The sequence below is a fragment of the Corapipo altera genome, unplaced genomic scaffold (genome assembly GCF_003945725.1).
Source record: "Corapipo altera isolate COAL_440 unplaced genomic scaffold, ASM394572v1 0, whole genome shotgun sequence".
Lineage (NCBI taxonomy): Eukaryota > Metazoa > Chordata > Aves > Passeriformes > Pipridae > Corapipo > Corapipo altera.
Window position 1 is genome coordinate 8,606,363 of NW_020884872.1, and position 21,020 is coordinate 8,627,382.

The window sequence follows — 21,020 nt, forward strand, 5'->3', positions numbered from 1 at the left end:
TGTCAGTAGGAACAGTGAGCAGCATAAGGAATATGAGTGAGTGTAATGACTGCAGTGGGAGAGGTGACAGCAGACTGCAGTCAGCATCAGTTATGTACAAGATTTAGTGAACCCCACAGGTTCAACCTGATGCAGAGGAGGGAAGGGAGAATTCCTTCATGTTTTGATATCAGCATCTGGATCAAACACTGAAACAGTGGCTGTGTATGTATTAAAATTGCTTCATTGCTTTCACTCAACCTTTTCCTATTTGGTTATACAGTCACTTCCTTAAGGTTAACAACTTCATTTTAAAGTAGATGAGCTTCTGCTAGTTCAGTTCTCAGAAGAAGTTTCCAAAACTTCTCTTCAATGGCTGAAAATCATCAGACTTCCAGTCCATATTTACTCATTGGCAATACATAGGTGTTTAATGTTTACAGTCAACTATGCCAGTAGTGTTCCTTTTACTTTGACGTCTTTTGGTAGAAACTAGTCAGGTGTGTCCAGTCTTTGATGGAAAGTGTATTACCCCACTCTTGTGTTTTTGAGCCAATTTAAATTAATCACATTTATCCTACTTTTGGTTCTGTCTCCATGTTACTTTTTCCTTAAATAAAAATCTCATTTTAACTAATCTTATTTCTATCCTTGATAAATTGCTGTCATTTCTGTTATCCTAGCTGTATTTTTAGGTACTTAGCCGTTACTTTTGTATACATTCTTTGTAAACTGAAACAGAATAGTCCATAAATGTAGAATCATGAATAACTTATTGTTTATTTTTTATTAAATTAAATTTCCCCATCTTCAGTGTGTAACAACCCCTCCTTTCTTACGCTTTCTCTATGTTGACAATAGTTAAAGTTTTTTTTTATTATTTTTTTTTTCAATTTGCCAATTCAACAAGACTTTTCATTGGTCTCTTTTTTAGCCTTTTTATTTTTGTTCTTTTTCTTTTTTCTTCCCCCCCCCCCTTTTTTTTTTTTTTACAAGCACTCTCTTTTCCTGTGCTTTTTTGGACTCTGAATATCCAGTTTGTAATGCAGATTTATTGGGGAAGAGGAAGATTTTTGCCTTACAGTTTTTTTCCCTGTTACTTGTAATAGAAGTTCCAGATTGTACCAGCACCTGAACAAGGGATTATATTAATGTAAATGCCACAGAGAGGGAATGCTCTATAGGCAATTATTGTCTGTATCAGAAGACAAGATGCTTAAAGAATTGTTTTTTTTCTACAGAAAATATTAAGAAAACATATTTACTTTAAAAAAAGTTACTTTTGGTAGGATGACTACGATCTGTGCATCTAATGCTGGTTTTTTGCAAAAGGAATCTTTGTAGAATGCAGGTCTCCAGTTGGATGCTTGACAGGCTAGCTGTTGTCATTAATAAAATGACTAAATGAAGTGGAAAAAAAAAATTCAAGCTTTTCTGATTTAACTTGTAATTCTGCTCAAAATTTGCCTAAACAACACAGAGACCATTTTTTAATGTAATAAGAAGTTGCAGCATGCTATAGTACTGCATGATATCCTGAAGATATTTTTTTAAAAGGCCTCCATGCTTCAGTGGAAAATTGTCACCTGTAGCAGAGTGCAGAAATCACAGTGTCAGTTTAAAATACTGTCCCTCAGCAGGAGTTTGCTTCACCCAGAGGCAGGGGTAACAGAAGAGAGGGTGTGAGCAGAACCATTCACACAGTTCACCTGCTGCTGTTTGTACTACCAGTGACTCCAGCAGGGAATCACCAGCTGTGTTTGGTGATGCCTCAGACTTCAGTGCTTCTTCCATGAGCAGCTGATCACAGAGTCTCTCTGTAAAAAGGGAGAAAGAAATGAGAGACAATTAAAAAATACTCTCAGCATATATTATTGAAGTGAGCTTTATAGTTTACAAAATCTAAAATTCAGCAGATGAAAATTGTATTGGTCTTTTCATTGTTCACAGTTACTATGTATGTCACATATGCTTGTCACTTAGGAAATGTGACATATCAAAAAGCACAGTTTAATATCCCTTGAGGTCTAACAAATGATGTTAAAATGACACTTCAGATTTTGCTTTGTTCTCTCTGGTTAGATGGATCACTATTGCTGAATATCTTTGTCATACTTTTAAAAAACAGTATGTAAAATATTAAGGCCTTGAATGTGCAGATCTATGTATATGTAAGTAGTTCCATGGTCTGAGAAATATACTTTTAATTGCATTGAGCAATGACTTCAAAATTTGTGCTTGATATGGTCTCTATATACCAGTATTTCTCTTACAGTATGTGCTCTTTCACGTCCATAAAGGCCAGGACTTACTGATGGAATACTTACTTTTCAAAGCAAGTAGAATGGATATTGTGTCTATAGTGTTCTTGCAACAGTAACTTGCTTTTGGTGACTTTTCCTCTTTGTGAATTCTCTTCACCAGGTATATTCAGATCTTTCAATGGTGAGTGGTGCACCTGTTCTTACTTGCAACGCAGATGACACAGTTTCTTATACTTTGAGTGTATCTCCGTGGAGACGAGGAACCTTTCAAGGTACAATTTAGAACTCAAATATATAAAATATCTCTATAAATTAGCAGATTAAATCTATTTACATCTGATGCTTACACTTGTTCTGCGTAACCTTTCTTCTGGAAGTAAGGTGATACTGGTTTTTAAACTGGCTCATATTTTTATTTTAAAAGGTATATTACTGCTAAATATGTGGTCAGGTTCTTCAAAATTACCAGCATATGTACAGTCTTACGCATTTAATTGTTCTCATGAAAATTGGCTCAATAGAAAGTAATGATTTTGAATTATCACCAAGTTCTTGAGTCTAAATTTAATTTTCCAAAACCTGATGAATACCTGTAGTTATTTTAGCACTACTAGAACCAAAGATTTAAAGACAGAGACCAGAATTTGACTTTTTCCCTAATTAATGTTCAATCTGTTGATCACAAGGCAAGAGTACATAAACAAAATGTAGTGAACTCAGTTCCTTCTTTGAGGTGTGTGGAGGCTTGGCATAGCTAAAATTAATTTTACCTAGTTTGTGTCTGTCCATGTTTATGATGGTATTCTTCTGATACAACAGCAAAACTCTTGCTTGGTTTATTTACTTATGTTAGGATATCATAGTTAATGTTTTGTCCTGAAAATAATTCTTTTAACAATTCAGATTTCAAAAATTTGTAAATGCTTGGTAATAGTTCTGCAATTCCATGGTGCTCATTCTTTACCTCCTAATATGAGAAGCACAGTCTTGAGAATGAGGCTGTACAATCAGTCTTTCTCTTCCTCGTGGGTTAACTCTTGTAGTAACTCTCAGCAGAGCACAGTACAAGAGTGTTTGGGAAGGAATTATGAAAACAGAAGAGACCATCCTAAAGGAGATGAATAGCACTCGGGAAAGCTAGATTTGAGCAACTTCTTAAACAAAAGGTTTTCTGATAATGCATAAATCTCTTAATCCAAAGTTCTTACTATGTATGGGTTTGATTTTGTGAGTTCCTAACTCCAAGCACTTGGTTCTTCTACCTTCTTAGACAATTGAGATTAATGACAGCTGTTTTCTCAGCATTAAAAAGCTATTAAGTCTTGTCCCTCAGGATGCCAAACTACTTTGCTCTTTTAGCCATTTTGGTTTTAGCATCTGATGTGTAAAATGTAAGTAATAATGCCATTTCAAGTCACAGGTGATTTGTGCAAAGAAGTTAATACTCGTAGCGAAGCTTGGCCTAGTGCCATAGAAAGACTTCAGTGCCCTGATTTGTAGCCCTGAGAAAAAATTCACTTTATATGAATGGGAGTCAGCTTTCAATGAAATTGTGATCATCAAAAATGTGCAGCAGGAAATATTGAAGATATACTGAATTTTAACTTATACCTTTTTTTTTAAGCATTAAAGATTTAGGAATAGTCTCTCCTTCTGCCTTAGAAAATTCCCAGTTCTTTTATGTATACTAAAAGTTTTAGTAGAAGAGGCTCCAAGGGATCTATCATACAGTAAATTAATACCAGGTGATAAAAGCCATGTCTTCAAAGGAACATTGATGGCGTGTTCAGATCTACATCTCCTATGTTCCATCATTCCCCTGACTTCTATTACAATGGTTTCCATTATGTTTTAAAGTATTATATGTTCACTGAGTGAAAAAAGAGAGAACAGTCAGTCTCTCTAACCCGACAAAATGTTACTGGTTCAAATGCTGGGAACACACTCTTTTTCTCAGAAAAGTTCATTTATTTTTACACTTTAAAATAACTTCATAGAAGGCTAAAGTTAGGCCTTGAAAAGGACAGGGCCTGGCTATCTACAATCCACCCCCTGGCTCAGTGCTTGCTTTAATCACTACCTCAGGAAGTCGTGTTCATTCTTCCTCTGGAGCAGAGACAGTTTTGGTTATGTCACAGAAATTTGGGCACACTCTCTAATCATTTAGCTGCTGTAGAGGGAAGAGGGATGGAGGCAAGAGAGAGGCCACTGTCACAGCTTTGAAAGGCAGCAGCTGATTTTGCTGTCTGATGTTAGGTTTGAAATAAACCTAACTACCAGTTGTCCTATCTAAAGGAAATGTGTTAGGGAGTGCTTACTTTGTGACTTAAAGGAGAATGGAAGTCTGTCTGCTTTACACTGTGCAAGTCAGGGAAGTCATGTTTGTTCTCCAAAGCAGAATTTTCAGGTCTTGTGAAACTTTAGTGTCAAAGGTGATTGAAATATATATATATATATATATGTATGTATGTATATATGCATTATTGGCACTTGCAGGACTTTTCAACAGCCAACCTGAAGCTTGAGGAACCCAGATTAGATGTAAGTGATTCAAGTGGGAATTAGTTAGGACTCAGCAATCTTAGTCCTTTGTAGGTTCAAAATGCTAGAGGCAAAGTATAACTTTTTTTTTTACCCCCAAAAATGTATTCTTCAGTTTGGTGAATTTGTTTAGAAGGAAGTAAATGATCCATGGGGCCAACATTCTGAATGATTAAAAATAAAAAGCAATTCTCAAAAGCTATCCACAGAGTGAGTAGACTTTATCCTGCAAGGAAAAAAGAACAATTATTTAGATATCTAGTTGAAGACTCTGTCATAGTGCCAGTGGATAATTTCAAGTTTAGAACTTCGTAAGTATAAAACTTTGTAGACTTGGTGTTCTAGTACTATTTTTGTCATATTAAAATCAATTCTAATAAAAGAACTTTTTCTGTGTAAGTTGTTGTATTGAGCAAATGGTCTGCATTTTTCAAAGTCCTTTTAGCTGCAAAATTATATAGCTGCAAAATTATGCTTCTTTTGCTCTCTGTCTTGCTGTTTTATGGTTGCTAAGCTAAAAGTGGGCCCAGTTCTTTTCAAAAGTCCATTTGGAAGAATTCTAATAAATGGCTAATATTGTATGCTTCAGCTGGTTTGTAGCTGCATGACAGCTTTAACACAGAAATTGTAGCTAATAAACATCTCACACAAGATTCTGTCATTAGGTAAAATTCTTTAGCTATCTTTTTTCTAAGTAATAGAGCAATTTCCTTTAGGCTTGATAAAGCATCTTCTGCAGGTTTCTTTATCGTTTATCAAATTTTTGTTTCTGCTTTCCACAGAATAGATCAGAATTTTTCCAGATTAGACCAAAGCTCATAATGTTTGAGTATGTCTTATGCAGAAAAACTACACACTTGTTATAGTCAGCACCCTTTTATCCATAAAAAAATCTAACTTTTGGAAAGGCTGTTTTTAATTTTATGTATTACCTTTCATTAGTTTTTTAACTATACTTATATTTAGTAGGCAGTGATTTTCCATGCTAGTTGGAGCTTTTGAAGCTTAAATTGAAGAAAAAGGGCAGAATGTTCCAGGCCATGGCCTGTGAGATGCAGCTGTAGTACAATTTCAGTGAGATGGTGAAGATCATACCAATACAGTCTGGCCTGTAAATGAGTGGATTGAACTTGTTCGTTTAACATTATTTTGTTTTAAACACCAGTGTTAAAAAAAAAATAAAATATTGTCCATTTCTTTGTTTGCTGGAATTCTGCAAATTGATCTACTGATCCCTCTAATTTCAATGGAATCATGAAAAACACATGAGAGGGGAAGAGCATCTCTGTAGTTTCTTGTAGCTTTTGCTGTATTTCAGGAATCTGCCTGGACCTTTGCTTTGAGCACTTCCTCTTCACCTGTGACACCCTGACAAATTGAGTCTAATTTACTGGTAATAATGACAAAGTCAGAAGACTCTTCTGGTTGCTTGATTACCCTGAATGGTTCTGGTGGATCACTGGAGTTCACTGAGGGAGAACCCCTCTATTCATATATGCCACCACCTGGCAGGATGATTCCTGGCATACATTTTCCACCTATCCTAGTGCAGTTGGAGCTACATGCTCCTGAGCCCTGTCATATTGTAGTTTCTTTGGCATATGAAGAAGAGACAGTGAGAATTGTAAATAAAACAATTCACCTCTTTATTAAGTGCTAAAAAAACAGTTTATGAATCATAGTTGACAGCAGGATTTGCCCCTTGCTCTTTTCTCGTAGATGTGAGCCTTAGAGCTGATTCTGAATTTGTTTCATTGATGCAGGAAACAATTCATTTTTCCCAGTAAACCAACAAGTAGTAAGCAGGATTCACAGAAAGTCTTTAGAATTTATATGTCTCATTGTAGAGGTTTTACTATGCAAAGTAGAGATTATAAAGTTTGTTTAACCCACAGTAAATATCATTTTTTGTCAGTAGAAAACTGCAAAAAGAAAAATTGGCCAAAGCTATAGCATACATAGATTACACTCATCTTTTTAGTTTATCTTATATCTTCTGTGGAACTTTTTTATGGCAGCAACTATGCATAGATTTTGTTGGCTAGGAAAAAAAAAACCAAACACCAAACCCAACAAAACAGGAAAAGATAAAAAACCTCGTCCTACTCCCAAGACTTTATTAAGTTCATGTTGGTATATTTAAACCACAAGCCCAAACATTTCTATATCTTTTCAGATTTGTGTGATGATATAGCCTTCTATTCTTGTTTCCAGTTAAAATATTGGGATATTGTGGACCTTTATCATCTCTCTGCAGCAGAAAATAATCATGTACAACACATATATTTAAAATGCTCCATTTAAATTATACAGAAGGGAAAACATTGAATATTCCTTGCTTTCTTAACTGTATTCATGGATGGAGTATTGTAGTATTTAGCCAATGAGTAAGTCTAATATGTTGCAATTACAATTTTATTGGGAAATAAATCAACCTGCCTCCTTTTAAAGGGATGCATCTTATCTCAAACAATATAAAACAAAGCTTTGATATTAATACATAGACTGTAGTTGTATGAAATGTTTAAACACTGGATAGTAAAGCTAGGAAATTTGCAATGATGTTTTGACCAAGAAAGCTTTTAATGGAATGATTTATCAGCAAAAAGAAAAACTCCTCAATCGATGTAAATTTTAATTATTCATTTTCAGTATAATTCTGGGAATACTTGTATTATTGCTTTGGCAAGTTTAGTATCCTTTATGTGCAAGTTTAGTGTCTTATATATATGCTAAAGGACAGCTGAGGAATGTTGTTTTCTAAAATAGTTGATGATGGCATAATTCTGTGGCCAGTTGAATCAGTGGGAGTTGTATGTCTGAGATGTACAAGAAGTTTTGTTTAACTTGGAGTGTGCCCTTCGAAAATTGTCAGCCATGACATTTTGGCAAGTTACATTGTTGTGTAATGTGTGACATGGGAGTCAGAACTGAGCAACTCGATACAAGAAGAAACCCCAAATGTCTGAGGACAGCTGTGTGTGAACAAATGATCATTTATTGATTGTTTTGTAGCGTCAATAAAGAAACATGAGATACCACTGCCTTTGATGAAGTCAGTGTAAGCAATAGTAATTCTGTAGGATGACAGGGGATTCACAGCAGAAAGACCCAAACTTCCTGTGTCAAAACCCTTTCATAACACAGAAGCCAAGCTCAGCAGAACCTTATGAAAAAAATGTAAATTTGCTTTTTTTATTTGTTATTTTAAATCTTTCATTTTTGATGCATTTTCTGCACATTTTCAGTGTATTGTTTATTACTTTATAGAGCACTAAGGACTTTTTATTCTTCTTCATTGTATAAAACTCTTTTATCCCGTCCTGCAAAACATCTTTTGACAGGAATATTTTTGTAGCCCATAATTTGAATAAATTAATATATTTGTGTATCATCTGCTATCTTGATCTCCACTAGTGCTCATTGGGTTGCACTATTAACTCTCAGACCAGGAGAGTATTCTGCTTAGGAATACTTCCTAGGAAAATATTCTGCATTAATTTATAGACTCAAGCAATACTATGTACTGTCCTCACTGATAAGGATTCTGCATTTTGTATTTGACTGGAAATTGATACACTCTTTTCTTTTGTTGTTTGCATTTCTTGCCAACAATGATTTTTTTTTCCCTAATAAAAAATTCAAATAGCTTTGAGCCAGTGGTAGATTTTTTGGTGCCCATGAAAAATTATGAAAGACAATTTATGAATATTTTAAGATTAAGCAGATAAAATGAGTTATAAACTGTATACCATCTGTAGTAAAACTCATTACTTTTTTATTAAATACTTTGACAGATTTAATTGAGAGCCTTGCAGAGATCTGAATTCACTACATCGATTCAGTCACCTTTATCGATCAAGATTATAACCTCATTGCTATTAATTTTGTTTGTTTGAGATCTGTTTTCCATAAAGAAGGAAAATTGAGTGTCAGTGATTATACTGCAATTCTTCACTGATTTTTTGATCGTGCTACTGCTGGATTATCAGCACAGCAGTTTAGCAGTTCAAGTAGTTTTTAGTTACCATAGTTCTTCTACGCGCTCTTGGAATATTCTTGAGCATTAGCAATTTATGCTTTTGGAACTTTTCAAGCATTCCAATATTTGCTGCAAATAAAAAGTTATTTTTCAGAGTGGCTCAGCCCATTACTTTGATGCTTTTGAGAGCAGGGCAGGGAAAAAAAAAAAAGCACTGTTTGTTTTACTATTTCCTTACTTAAAACTCTGATCACTCATTTTCTGCCCCTCTTTCTCCCACACACATATGCACAGTACATGATTCTGAAATACAGACAATTGGTAAAGAAAATCCCCCATTCTCACAGCAAGGAAGAACTGTAAGGAAAAGTTTCAAAAATTTTAAAATGAACTCTAACCAAGTATTATTTACTGTAAGAAGTCTTTAGAACTTATGACTGTATTGATTTTCAGCATTTAGTCAAGTCTTTTTTATCAACTTTAAAGCTATAATTTTGCATTTTTTTACTCAGCTTCTTATAATTGTTCATATCTTTCAAGCATATTGATGGTAAGGATGATATTTAAAATTAATGAATTCTCTCTTGCACTTTGCTTCTTACTTCTAATATTGTGATTCAATCGACCAAAATAATACTAGGATTATATATTGAGACATAAAGTCAGATTAACTAGTCAGTATTTATCCTAAGATCCATTAGCTATTAGTGCCATTAAATATGTCCTCTTATATCAATATTTATATACTTTGAGTATTTTCTTCAGATTTCATTCCCCTGAGCTTTCCATAATGATTTTTTTTTTTAAAATCTTCTTACACATCTACCTTATCTTTCAAGATTAAAAAAAAAATAATTCAATAGTTTCCTCAAATTGCAATCATTCTTCTACCTATTTGGACCCAATTTCTGGCTTATATATTAGGAATAATTTTAGCAATTTGTATAACTTTTTCATTTAAAATGCTTTGTTTGGGTTTTAATTATTTTTTATTTTATTCTTAGTTTCATTTATTTGTATTTTTATAGAGTTTTCTTAACAGAAGAAAATCTGGAATTCTAATGTTTTTAAATTTAAACTTATATAGTTCCTCTGGATTTAAATACAAACCTATTTCCATTTTTTTTTGGTTTTGTTCTCAACTTTGGTGTATATATCTGTGCTACCCAGTTGCTGTCTCTCAAAGAAAAAGAGATTCTCCCCTGTAATTATGTAATTCAATCCTTCTTAGCAAAAATAATTTGTCAGTGTTTGTCTTTTTGAAATTGCCACCTGATTTAACTACCAGTAAGAGTATCATGAACAAATTTTGTGGTTTTGAAGCCTTCCTGGTAACATTTGACTTCAGTTATGTTCTATTTGCCTTTTTTTCCTAAGAGTAACATCATTCTGGCACAGTGTTACTAATGAAAGTAATCATGAGGCCATTTGATTAAGGTTGAACCCTCCTAAAATGAAAAGAGTCATGGAATGGTTTGGATTGGAAGGGACCTTAAAGATCATCTAGTTCCATGCAGCTTTTTTTCAGAAGTCTGGGGAGAAAAAAGTTAATCCTCAAGAACTGTAAATGAGACTGGTGTGTACAGGTGTATGTTCAGAAGGCTTGATCAGGTCCTGACTGCCAAAGTCACAGCAGCTTCCTGAGCCAAGTGTTGTGACCTGTGTGGTGCCATCTCCCCCCTCACTGCTGCTCCCTTTCCCAGGTCCCACCTGAGCCTTGGTGTTCAGCTTCAACTGTTCCATTAGCTAGAAAGGTGCTAAATTCAGCTTCTCAGGGAGCACAGCACATCCTCTCTGTTGTGTGATCTGTTGGCACACATCCATCCCACTCAAAGCTAGAGAAACAAAAATCCGGTTGTTCTGTGACTCTCATATTAATTCTCCATTTCAAATTTGGAAAGTTCCATTCCCAAGCCCTTAATAAGACACTTTAAACAAGTGGTAACTTGAAAATCCTGGCTTTACAGTCTCTCCATATTTTATCTTCCTGAAATACTTGATTACAACTTAACATACAATACAAAACCAGATCCACAGGAATATTCTAGCTATTCCATTCATTGTCTTATAGCATTAGAATAAGACACTGATTAAAAAAACCAAACCAAACCAACCAACCAACCAAACGAACAAAACCCCACAAAAAAAACCCAAAAAACCCAAAACCCCCAGAAAGAATCAAGACTATGCATAGAAAATTGAGCTGGAAAAAGGTAATGTTATTGACCACTATATTTTGTAATATTTATGAAGTGGGTGTGCTTGTATTTCTTATTACTGACTTTTTCCATGTACTCATTACGGATCTGTTCAGGTAAGTAGAAAAGCACTTTTGGAAGAAAAAATGATTAATTTCCTTGTACTCACTCAAGATGTATTTTTAAATACCATCAGTTATAATTGGATGGCTGACACCTGGAGTAGAAATTTTACTTCATTTTTTTGTTAGTTCTGAACTGAGGAAATACTTGTACATGTCTGGCAGTCTCTTTTTTTAAAGCTAATGCCTGGATAATATAACACCTGGTATCTATTTGTTTTAGGAGTAATTTCATTTGTTGCTCAAGATGAAGACCAAGAGCAGTCTCAATGCAACAGCTCACCAGAGAAGACAGATGGTGAACAGACACTTCAGAAATTGCCAACAGAGACACCACAAATTCTTGATGCAGCAAACATTGGTATGTTTATTATTATGGATAAATTCATTGTCAATTTTTATCAAATTATATCATAATATGTTTTAAATTAAAATTTAATTTAATATACCAGGCCACATGCCTACAGTGTTAAGTCAAATGTTTATTCCAGAAATATATGAAATTCTCTTCTTATGTTTTTTTGGAGCATTTTTATGAAGTGTTAAGCTAAACTTGGTTTTTCTTCTCCTCTTTTTATTTTTTTTTTGACAATGTCACTGACTGTTGCTTGTTGTTGGAGAGGAGAAGAATTTTTTTAATGCTTTCTTTATAACTATCCAATAATATAAATAGTGCTGATGTCAAAGCAGAGCATTTCTGAAATTCATATTACTCCACTTTATTCCACTGTGGAAAAAAACTTCCTTTTAACTGTCAGTCATAGATGATCCTTTGGCCAGTTCCAGTAAAATCAAGAAGAGAAAATATACCTGGTTGGTTTCATATTGTCACCAACTAGTTTATTCTAAACAGTTTCTGCATTACTTCTGAAATTTTAAATGTTCCAGAGAAATACTTTTGTGATTGCAAATGTGCACACCAAGTTGACAAAGATAGGTTTTTTGTTTGCTTTCTTATTTTCTTTCCACTTTCTTATTTATATTTGCAAGTAAAACTTTGCCTATAGAACTATGCTTTTTGTACTTTTAATATCTAATTTGGTATGTATTTAAGTTATCAAGTATTGTGTTAAATGACTAAAGCATATTTCTTGCAAGCAAAGCTATCAAGGAAAATTTTAAACTGAAAAAGGAGTTGTTTTCACCAGTATTTAGATTTTAGGAAATGGATAAAAGCTTGCAGTTGGAGATTTCTTTGTCTTCTTTATAACTGTATTTTCTAGGTAGATTAAAACTAGAATTTATCCATCTCTAAAAGGAATTAGAAGCTAATTTTATCGATAAATAAATAATTTGAGTTAATTCAGTGTGAATATCAGAAAATCTGTTCTTTTATAGTCTATTAATATCTGTAAATAATAATATCTAGATACTCAGAGATTATTATCCCATCTCTGACATGAAACCATGCCAAGAATTTGCAATCTGTATAGACAGGGCAAAGGCAGGAAGAAGACAGAAGCCCAGGGAAGCGAAGTGACTCTCCCTGACCATACCAGTAGCTTAATGTTGGGGAGTATTAAAAAAACACACCCTTTTCTTCCTCACAAACCAGAACCTGTGAATGAATATACATTGTCTCTCTGATCTACCAGATTTGTTACCACATTCCTCTTTACTAAATATTTCATGTGAATTTTGAAACATTCCTTTTTTTATACAGTTCCAACTGCGGGTGTAGCTTCTTTGTGGTCTGCAGTTTACTTCTTTTTAACATCTGTAGTTAAAACTAACAAAAGATAATAAAGTTAATTCTGTGATTATGTAGCTCTTGTGTAAAACCAGATCTTTCAAAATGTTATTATTGTGCAAATAGTTGATAATACAATGTGAGTTTAGAATAGAAGTGAGAGTAATGTAGCAGCACATGGCTAAATGTTGTTTTAATAAGATGACAGAAAATAAAAATAAGATGACCAAAGGTCTAAGGTTTTCCCTTAGTACTTACGATACAGATAAGACTGTTGCAGCAGATAATTATAAATTATAATTAAAAAAGCAAAAGGCAAGTCAGTGCTTGACAAATAAAGGAACAGGGATTTAGAAGAAGTCTAGAAATATTAAATAGAGGATTCTGAAAGCCAAAGGAAAAAAAAGTAAACTATATTTAAAAAGAAAGAGTTTTGTGAGGACAGTACAGATTCAGTTCTTCGGTTTAGTATATTTAATGGGAATATTAGAAGTGTTGAACAGTACTGTTTTTTAAAATTCTGATGTAAGAAGAGCTAGAAATAGGAAGAAGTCAATAAGAAGTCAGTTAGAAAGAAATGAAATAATCAGTATTTAGTATTCACTGTTTTCAAGGTCCAAGAATATTTTCCTTCATTAGCCTCCTACAATGAATTTCCATATACAGCAACATGGAAATTGGTTGGCATTAAAACTTGTACAGCACATCATTGTAAGCTTACAGAAGAAGGATTTTAACAGGTATTGAATTAAGGTGGTATATAAAGACAATGCAGTAGAGATGAGAATTATAGATTTCAATGTATTAAGAGAAATTAATCACAAAACAAATATAAGGAGTGATGCCAAGTACATGGAAATACTGGAGATAATTTTTGAATCTCTACTGAAAGCTTGCAAATATTCATGAATTTAGTTATCCTTCTGTTGTCTAAATTAAATATTTTTTCTTACGAGGTTTTTGCAAATTTAGGAATTGTCAGTCCAAAACTGGAGAAGGCTGAAAATAGAAGGTTAAGTAAGAAAATTACTTAAGTGAGTGAATGTCTCAGTACTGTCCCTGTCACCAGTATGAATTGAGGGCATTGTTCCTAGGTAGAAAATGCAACGTGAATTCCATGTTTACTGTTACTGATAGGCCTTTTGCTCAGTTTGGCTCCCCAATAACAACGAGAGACTGACTGGTCTATTTATACATTCAAAATGTTTTTTGAACATGTTCTATACATTAAAATACAATAAATTTATGCAATGAAACATTAGTTTATGCAATGAAACTTGTTGAGAGGGGCCAGGTCACCAGCTCCAAATCAGTTCCTTTTTTGCTGTGCACTAATTTACATGGATATAATCACTCCTGTACAGAGAATTTCACTGGTAACTGGAGCAATCTGCACAGCTTATTCATATATGGTTGGGTCAAATTACTGCATCTTATCTTTCAGTTGCCATCTTTTGGTATTTTTGTGCTACTGCAGAGTTATATTTTTGCCTTATTGTAACCTACATGTTTCTAGTATACTGTACTAACTCAAGTTACATGACTGCTAGCAATGTTTAGGATTGCTTTCCTAGGTGGACTTAAATGTGAAATGGCTCTTCCCTAATACAGTGTCATGTAATAATAGAATTACTTCTTCAGTACAGAAAATATACCCTTTCAGTGGTCACATCCTAGGAAGACCAAGCTTTGATCTCACCTTTAAATCAACCAAGTGCTTCTAGTCATTGTAAAAACATTATCTGTTATTACAACGATTCATTTGTACTAGACATTTATAATGTCTGCAACTGGGAGAGGTACCTGTTGAAAATAGCTAAATAGAGATGGACTATAACAAGATCTGATCTAACCTACGTGATAGTCTTCTTCTGAACTTACTTCGAAGAAGAACTAACAGAGTCCTTATCCTACACAGGTGTTTTTTTTTTTTTTACACCTCTATTTTTCACAGTACTTTTACATAAAAATTATTATATGACTTTTCATAGTAGAATGATTGATGGATATATCCAAGATTTAGGAATTATTAATTGCAAGGTACACACCACTAGTAGAGTGCAAACCCCTTGCTTTTGACCAGAGGCATCACACACTGAAGAAGTGCATCCCAGGGCTGAGGATCCCAAGGGCTACTGTGAGTGTAACAGAAAATAGTGGACTTGGGATGTACAAAAAATGAATATGCAAACTTGAATCATCATAGACCAAAACAAGTATGAGGTTGTCCATAACTGAATAAGGTTAGGAAAAAGTCTCTAGTGATTAACACAAGTACACCAAACGTTTTTGTCCTGCTGTCAGTCAATGGAAGTAATTTCTTTTAAACATACTAGAAATTACTACCTTGCTATACACACCTTAACATTCAATATAATCTTTAGGTACACATACAAATGCATTATGTAGTTATATATGTTTTTATTTACCTTTTTACCTTTTTTTTCTGCTTCAAATTGTAGGTATGACTGTAGCAGAATATAATGATTTCTAGAATAGCTTTCATATGTTCTTTTTATAATTTCTATCAAAGTTACTCATTATGATCTTCCAAAACCCTAATGATTCTGAAGTTTATTCATGATTTTTTTTTCTCCTTCAGATGTATTTAAAGAAAATCACATTTAGTCCTTGCAGTGAAAATCACAGTGATTCCTCATGACGAATCCTTTTTATGCTGCCTTGTACAAGCGGGGAAAAAAAGAAAACAAACCAAAATCCAAATAGAAAAGTGTCTGCAGAGCAGATGTAGTGACAGGGGCTTGCCCCTCTCTAAACTGACATGGAGTTTTAGTTCTTTCCAAAAGGTATTTCTATCTTCGAAGAGAAGTCCTAGGGTTTTTTTCTCATGGGATCCAAAAGTAAAACAAGGCTAAGTGTTTGCTAAAACTGAAAGTAAGATGCAGCTTATTTTTCATGTAAGATTTTTCTTTAGATATTCCTATATAATAAAGTGCTAAAATCATAAATAAATATTAGCCATTAATAGGTGGTTTTTTCACAGTCTCACTAAATACTGTGAAGCCTCCTACACTTGTTGAAGTTTTCTCTCAAATTAGAGGAAATTTTTCTACTCTGCTACGGAGTTCATGATAACTTCTTGAAGTGAACTGCCCTTGGACAATTGTCCCTGTGTTGTGCTCTTTGCTGTGTAGCCTGAGGGCAATAGGGAGAATGTTTGGCTTGGCTTCTGCTAGACCACCCCAGGCATCCTCAGGAATCTGATCCCCTGTAAGGAAGACTCGAGTTGGTGTGGTTGCTGCAATGGCTAAGGCTTGCACTGAGACTGAAAATCCCCCTCTCCCAGCATCCCTCACCCTCTCTGTCTTTCCAGCAGCAAGTCTCAGCACAAAGCTGGCATTTAAGCAACAGCTTTTTAATGTTCCTGCCAGCGGTGATGTCTCACAGAGCACTACAGATGCAGGATGTTTGTTTGTACAATGTGGGAATTTTGCATGTGCTGTTGTTTTATTGTGGCTGCCCTAGGCATTCCCTTTATCAAAAGATTACAGTTTCCATTGTGTTTGTCTTATGGAACGCATTTAGATTTTTATGCCATTGCCGAATTTTTCAATTTCTGTGTACTTGAAAGGCATAACATCAAAAAGATACATTACTTCTGGATAGACCATGATGAAAATGTGCAGTCAAAGTGTTTAGGCCAGACATTCCTTTTGGAGAAGCCTATTTTAATTATCTTTTTAAAACTAATTTATCCTTCAACCAGACCTTCAATGACATGCAACATTTTCTAGACTAAGTTGTCATTGTAGTTCCTATAATACATCTCTGACAGTTTAGAGTCTTTCCCACTGTGTTTAAAATATGCTTTTGAGTGGGTTCTTTGAGGAGCTGATGCCTTTGAAAGGTAATGATACTTGCCCTTGTCCTCCTGGACTTCCAGGCTTTAAATCAATCCCTGAGAGCTGAACATCTGTGGTAGCATACTGGGGTACTCACATAAGGAATGTAATGATATAATGTCTTTGTTCTAGCAGCTGTTAAAGGTGTTTAAGAGGAAAACAGTATTCAGGGTACCCAAAATTTAAAATAAGGCTTTAAAATAATTATTCATTATAATATTTTTCAAAGATCACAAGAACTGAGTATACAATGGTAAATGATAGGATTTATTCAGTGTTAATGAAGTATTATGATTCCTTTATGATACCTTTAATATAGTCAAGATATAACTGATATAAATCACATAAATATTTACTTCTGGAATTACCATCTTTTTAGCAGGGCTGTTCTTAAAAATAATTTTGAGTTATCTACCCCATAAATGTTGATTGTGTAGTTAAGCTATTTTTCAGTCAAATCTACACACTGTATATTCAAGCATGGTGTTATCCACCTTCAGATTAATTTTTTTTGAGTCTCCCTCTTCAGGGGAAAAATGAAGTTTCAGAAGAACTACCCAAAGAAAATAATCCCCTTGTAAACTGCATGCATATTTGCAAATTTAAAATACCAACCACAGCTTGCTTTTTTCTTTTCTTTTTTCTTTCTTTCTTTTTTTTTTTTTTTAATGGCATTTTGGCATTTACAGCTATACTTATGTTAGTGCATCCAAGCTTTTGGGGATGGTTTAGCATATGTAGAACATTAAGGATTAGACTGTTTTATGCTTTTTTCCTTTGTCAAAAAGATGGTTCAATTATTGCTGGCTTTCTCAGTAGGTGCCCTTCTGCAGTACTACAGTCTGCTAGATGTCATGCATTTTCCTTGTGCCCTTTTGAGACTCAGAACAGCTTGATTCCCCTAATAAACTAACATGTTGTTTTGAAACCATTCAGATGTAGCGATGCTTCAAGGACCTGCGGAATTTTGTGGAGCATGGTATGTGTGCAATTAAAAGTTTGTGCAAACAAAGCGTGGTAGCCCATTTAAAATTAACAACAAAAGCAATTTGTATCTGCTCACAGTGTAAGGCTGCTGGTGAACTTTAGGCTGCATCATCCTTCATGCAGCAGGTGTTTTAATATTGCTGTGCTGAGAAGGCAAGTAATGTTGCATCTGCACTAACCACAAATTAGTCACTCCTCCTGTAAACCTGTACATCCGTATATTTTTGGGTATCATGGCATGTAGGATTGCATTTGCATATAAACAGATTAAATTTTACTACCTAATTAAGGTGTCTGTGATGTGCACTGTGCTTGTTCTGAAAGTCTGTATGTGCTATAAACTACATGACTGAGAAACACATCATTCTGTCGTGTCTGGCAGACCTCAAATGTGTATGTATGGCATTTTGCCAATTAGTACCCCATTTTTAACAAAAAAATATTCTGAAAAACAAAATCCCTAGCAGAAATAATGAGAGGGGCTCATTATAGGGCTCACATGACAGGTTCAGGTATAAATTCTTCCTAGTAGTGTGTGACAGAACACATTCAGAGACATATAAAGCATAACATTTTTGAAAGCAAATAGGCAACAGAGTAGTAGTTTCTTTACAGCCTGTGCCCTTGTTACTAGGTTTGAGTGTTTGACATGCCCTTTATCTAGGTCATCATTTTGCCTTTCCTACCTTATCATACTTACAAACAATTATTCTTCTACCCTTTAGCAAGTAATGAATTATAAACACACAGAGAGCACATAATGGTAATGAAAAAGAGCACTAATATTTACTAGATCCTCACAGTTGTGTAAGCATGTCTGAGGCTGAAGATAATGATGTGAGGAGAGGATAGAGGGAAGGTCTCTGTCAGTCTCCTTTGTCATGCTGCTTCAATTGCTGTGACCTCTAAAAGTATTCCCTGAGCCAGAACACAGGAAAAAGTCAAACTTTACAGCCTAATACATAGGACAGTTCAGAAGAAGTAGAGTTCAAATCAAATATATGATTTTTTTCTAAGAAGTCTTTTACAGTATGGTGTGGTTTTTTTCTATCTGAATAATTACTTGAATCTATTACATGGATCTAAATATTATGACTCATTCCAATTACTGCAACATCCATGATATTATCCAAGGGTGAGAACAGTTTCCTTCAAGGTGTATGTTCAGTTGCTCAAGCAGAGGAAAGAATTGAATATACATTCTCAGAGCCTGGTAGGAAAATCCAACAGTTAAGCTACTTTATAAATAGATTCACAAAATCCAGAGCAAAGTTTTTGTGTATTTATTTATTTATTTACTGCAAGTTTCTGAAAAATACCTAATTCAGAAATATCAGAAATACCTAATTAAAATGTAAGGTTGAGTCCAAATGCTGTTTGTAGGATGACAGTGATCATAATTCCCAACGGGAGAAAATATAGCATATTTTTCCTTCCAATCTAATTTACTTTTTTATTTTACTGTTGGGCACCCCCTCCCCCCCAAGTGGTGTTGTTATTAGTATTAGCATTATATTACAAGTACTGTTATGCTGTCATAACTGGACAAGTTTGCATTGTGTGCTACTGTCATTGTCTGACTTTGAAGCTATAACTACGTTGTTCCTGAAGACTATTTGTGATTGTGTAAGTAATTTTTTTTGTTAGTAAAACTCTCAGTTTACCTAATTGTTTCTTCATGGATGAAACTCTCACCTATCTCAGATCCTGTTGTCCACTTGGTAACCTGCTGCTGGAATTTGCTAAGGACTTTTACTTCTGCAACAGCTGCAAAATAAATTGCCCATACAGAATTCTGACTTTTAATTTGTCCCAGACACTGAACACTCCTGCACTCCCATACATTCAGTTATGAGGTAGATTTGTCGAACTAACAAAAAATTTTTACTGAGTAGGCGATAGATATTTCTGGTTCCTCGAAGTGCTTTATTTGTTGTGGTCTCTACTATCTCTGTCAAAATATTTCCTTTTCTTTCTCTGTGAGTACTGTGGAGTCCTAATTGCTTTTGACATTATTATGAAATTATAGATATTGGGGAAGTACTGTTTCCCACTGTGGCAAAAGAGAGATGGTATTTTATATGTTGTCATCAGAGAGCAAAAGTATGTGTGCAAGAAGTTTTTTTAGGTTAGAATGAAGTATAAAAATATGATTAGCATTTCTGGTAGGATAGTAAAGTAAACCTGTGCTATTTAGGAAGAATGCTTCTTCTTTCATAGTATAAGTGATATATACACTAATTATTGTTGAATGTTATGAAGAATTAGGTGATTGCTTTCATTAAATTCTCTGGATTTATTGGTTATCTACACCCTATTTACCCACCAATATATTGAAAAGTTAGTAAAAACAACCTGATTAAGTTCAGCATCTGTAAACATGGCAGACAATATCCATGAAATTAATGAAGGGTTGGTTTTATTTAGCATGGAATTACATAAACTTAAAGCTCCTCTACTTGAAGATTAATGGAATTTTACTTCATAATTTCTTTTTTATTGAAAACATAAATTGCTCACGCAACTCCGCAATGGGTTTTCTGAAACCTAATGAAAATCTACTCACTTCATCATCGTGCTCAGGATTCTATTTCACATAAGTCATTTTCTATTTTATGGATGTATAGAGAAATAAACATAGTTTTCCTAAAATGACCTGGTTGTTCAGCAGAAATCCTTATTAATATCTTCTCCAGGGAAGACATATTTTTTATGCAAGAATAATGTTGCCTTTCTGTGTGTGTGGTGTTGCTTAGTGTTGCCATTTTGCCTTACCTGAGGGAGAATAAGATGAAATGCCTACTCTATGGCAGAGCTTAGGATGGAAAGTTATCCAAATTCTGATGAACTTGATTAAAAAGTTCCTTTTAAAGTAAAAGGATTATTCTGAAAAAGAAAAAAAAAAGACACACTTGTCAGATTTAGTGCCTTTGCAGTTGTCTAGCTGTGTTCTGTGAAACACTGCAGTAAGACTGTATTAGGGTTGATAAAATGCATTTGGTTAATTTTGTATTTTTATAAAAAAAATTTTGAAAAAAATATTTTTGTTCAGTAAAAGCAGAATAAATTTTTTTTCTAATGAATGGCTGTCAGGAATCACTCAGTATGGTGCATGAATATATTTTTTGTAATTCTGGTTCTTCTTCACTTAGGAAATAGACATTCTTAGCCTTAGTTTTTAGCATGTTTTTATATGGAAACTGCATATGCTGAGCCTACCTGAGTATGGTAGAGAATTTAAGAGTCAACTCTGTCTGGAAGTGAACTGTCTTCTCACTGAAGTCTCATGTAGGTTCACATATTAAAATGAAATTTATCTCAAATTTAAAAGTTCAGTTAGAAATTTATGTATATTCCAGGAAATGTTGTCAAATCAGTTTCCTGGTAGCTAAAA

General features: G+C 34.1%; 1 protein-coding gene across 2 annotated transcripts in view; it reads left to right on the plus strand.

The window, feature by feature from the left end:
• CFAP47 (cilia and flagella associated protein 47) overlaps nucleotides 1–21,020 on the plus strand; it is a 269,686-nt gene that overhangs the window by 133,432 nt on the left and 115,234 nt on the right. For both annotated transcript variants that reach the window (XM_027638424.1, XM_027638431.1), the window contains exons 49-50: nucleotides 2,404–2,515; nucleotides 11,310–11,447. In XM_027638424.1, the coding sequence (XP_027494225.1) occupies nucleotides 2,404–2,515; nucleotides 11,310–11,447 (250 nt within the window). The remainder of the gene's footprint in view (nucleotides 1–2,403; nucleotides 2,516–11,309; nucleotides 11,448–21,020) is intronic.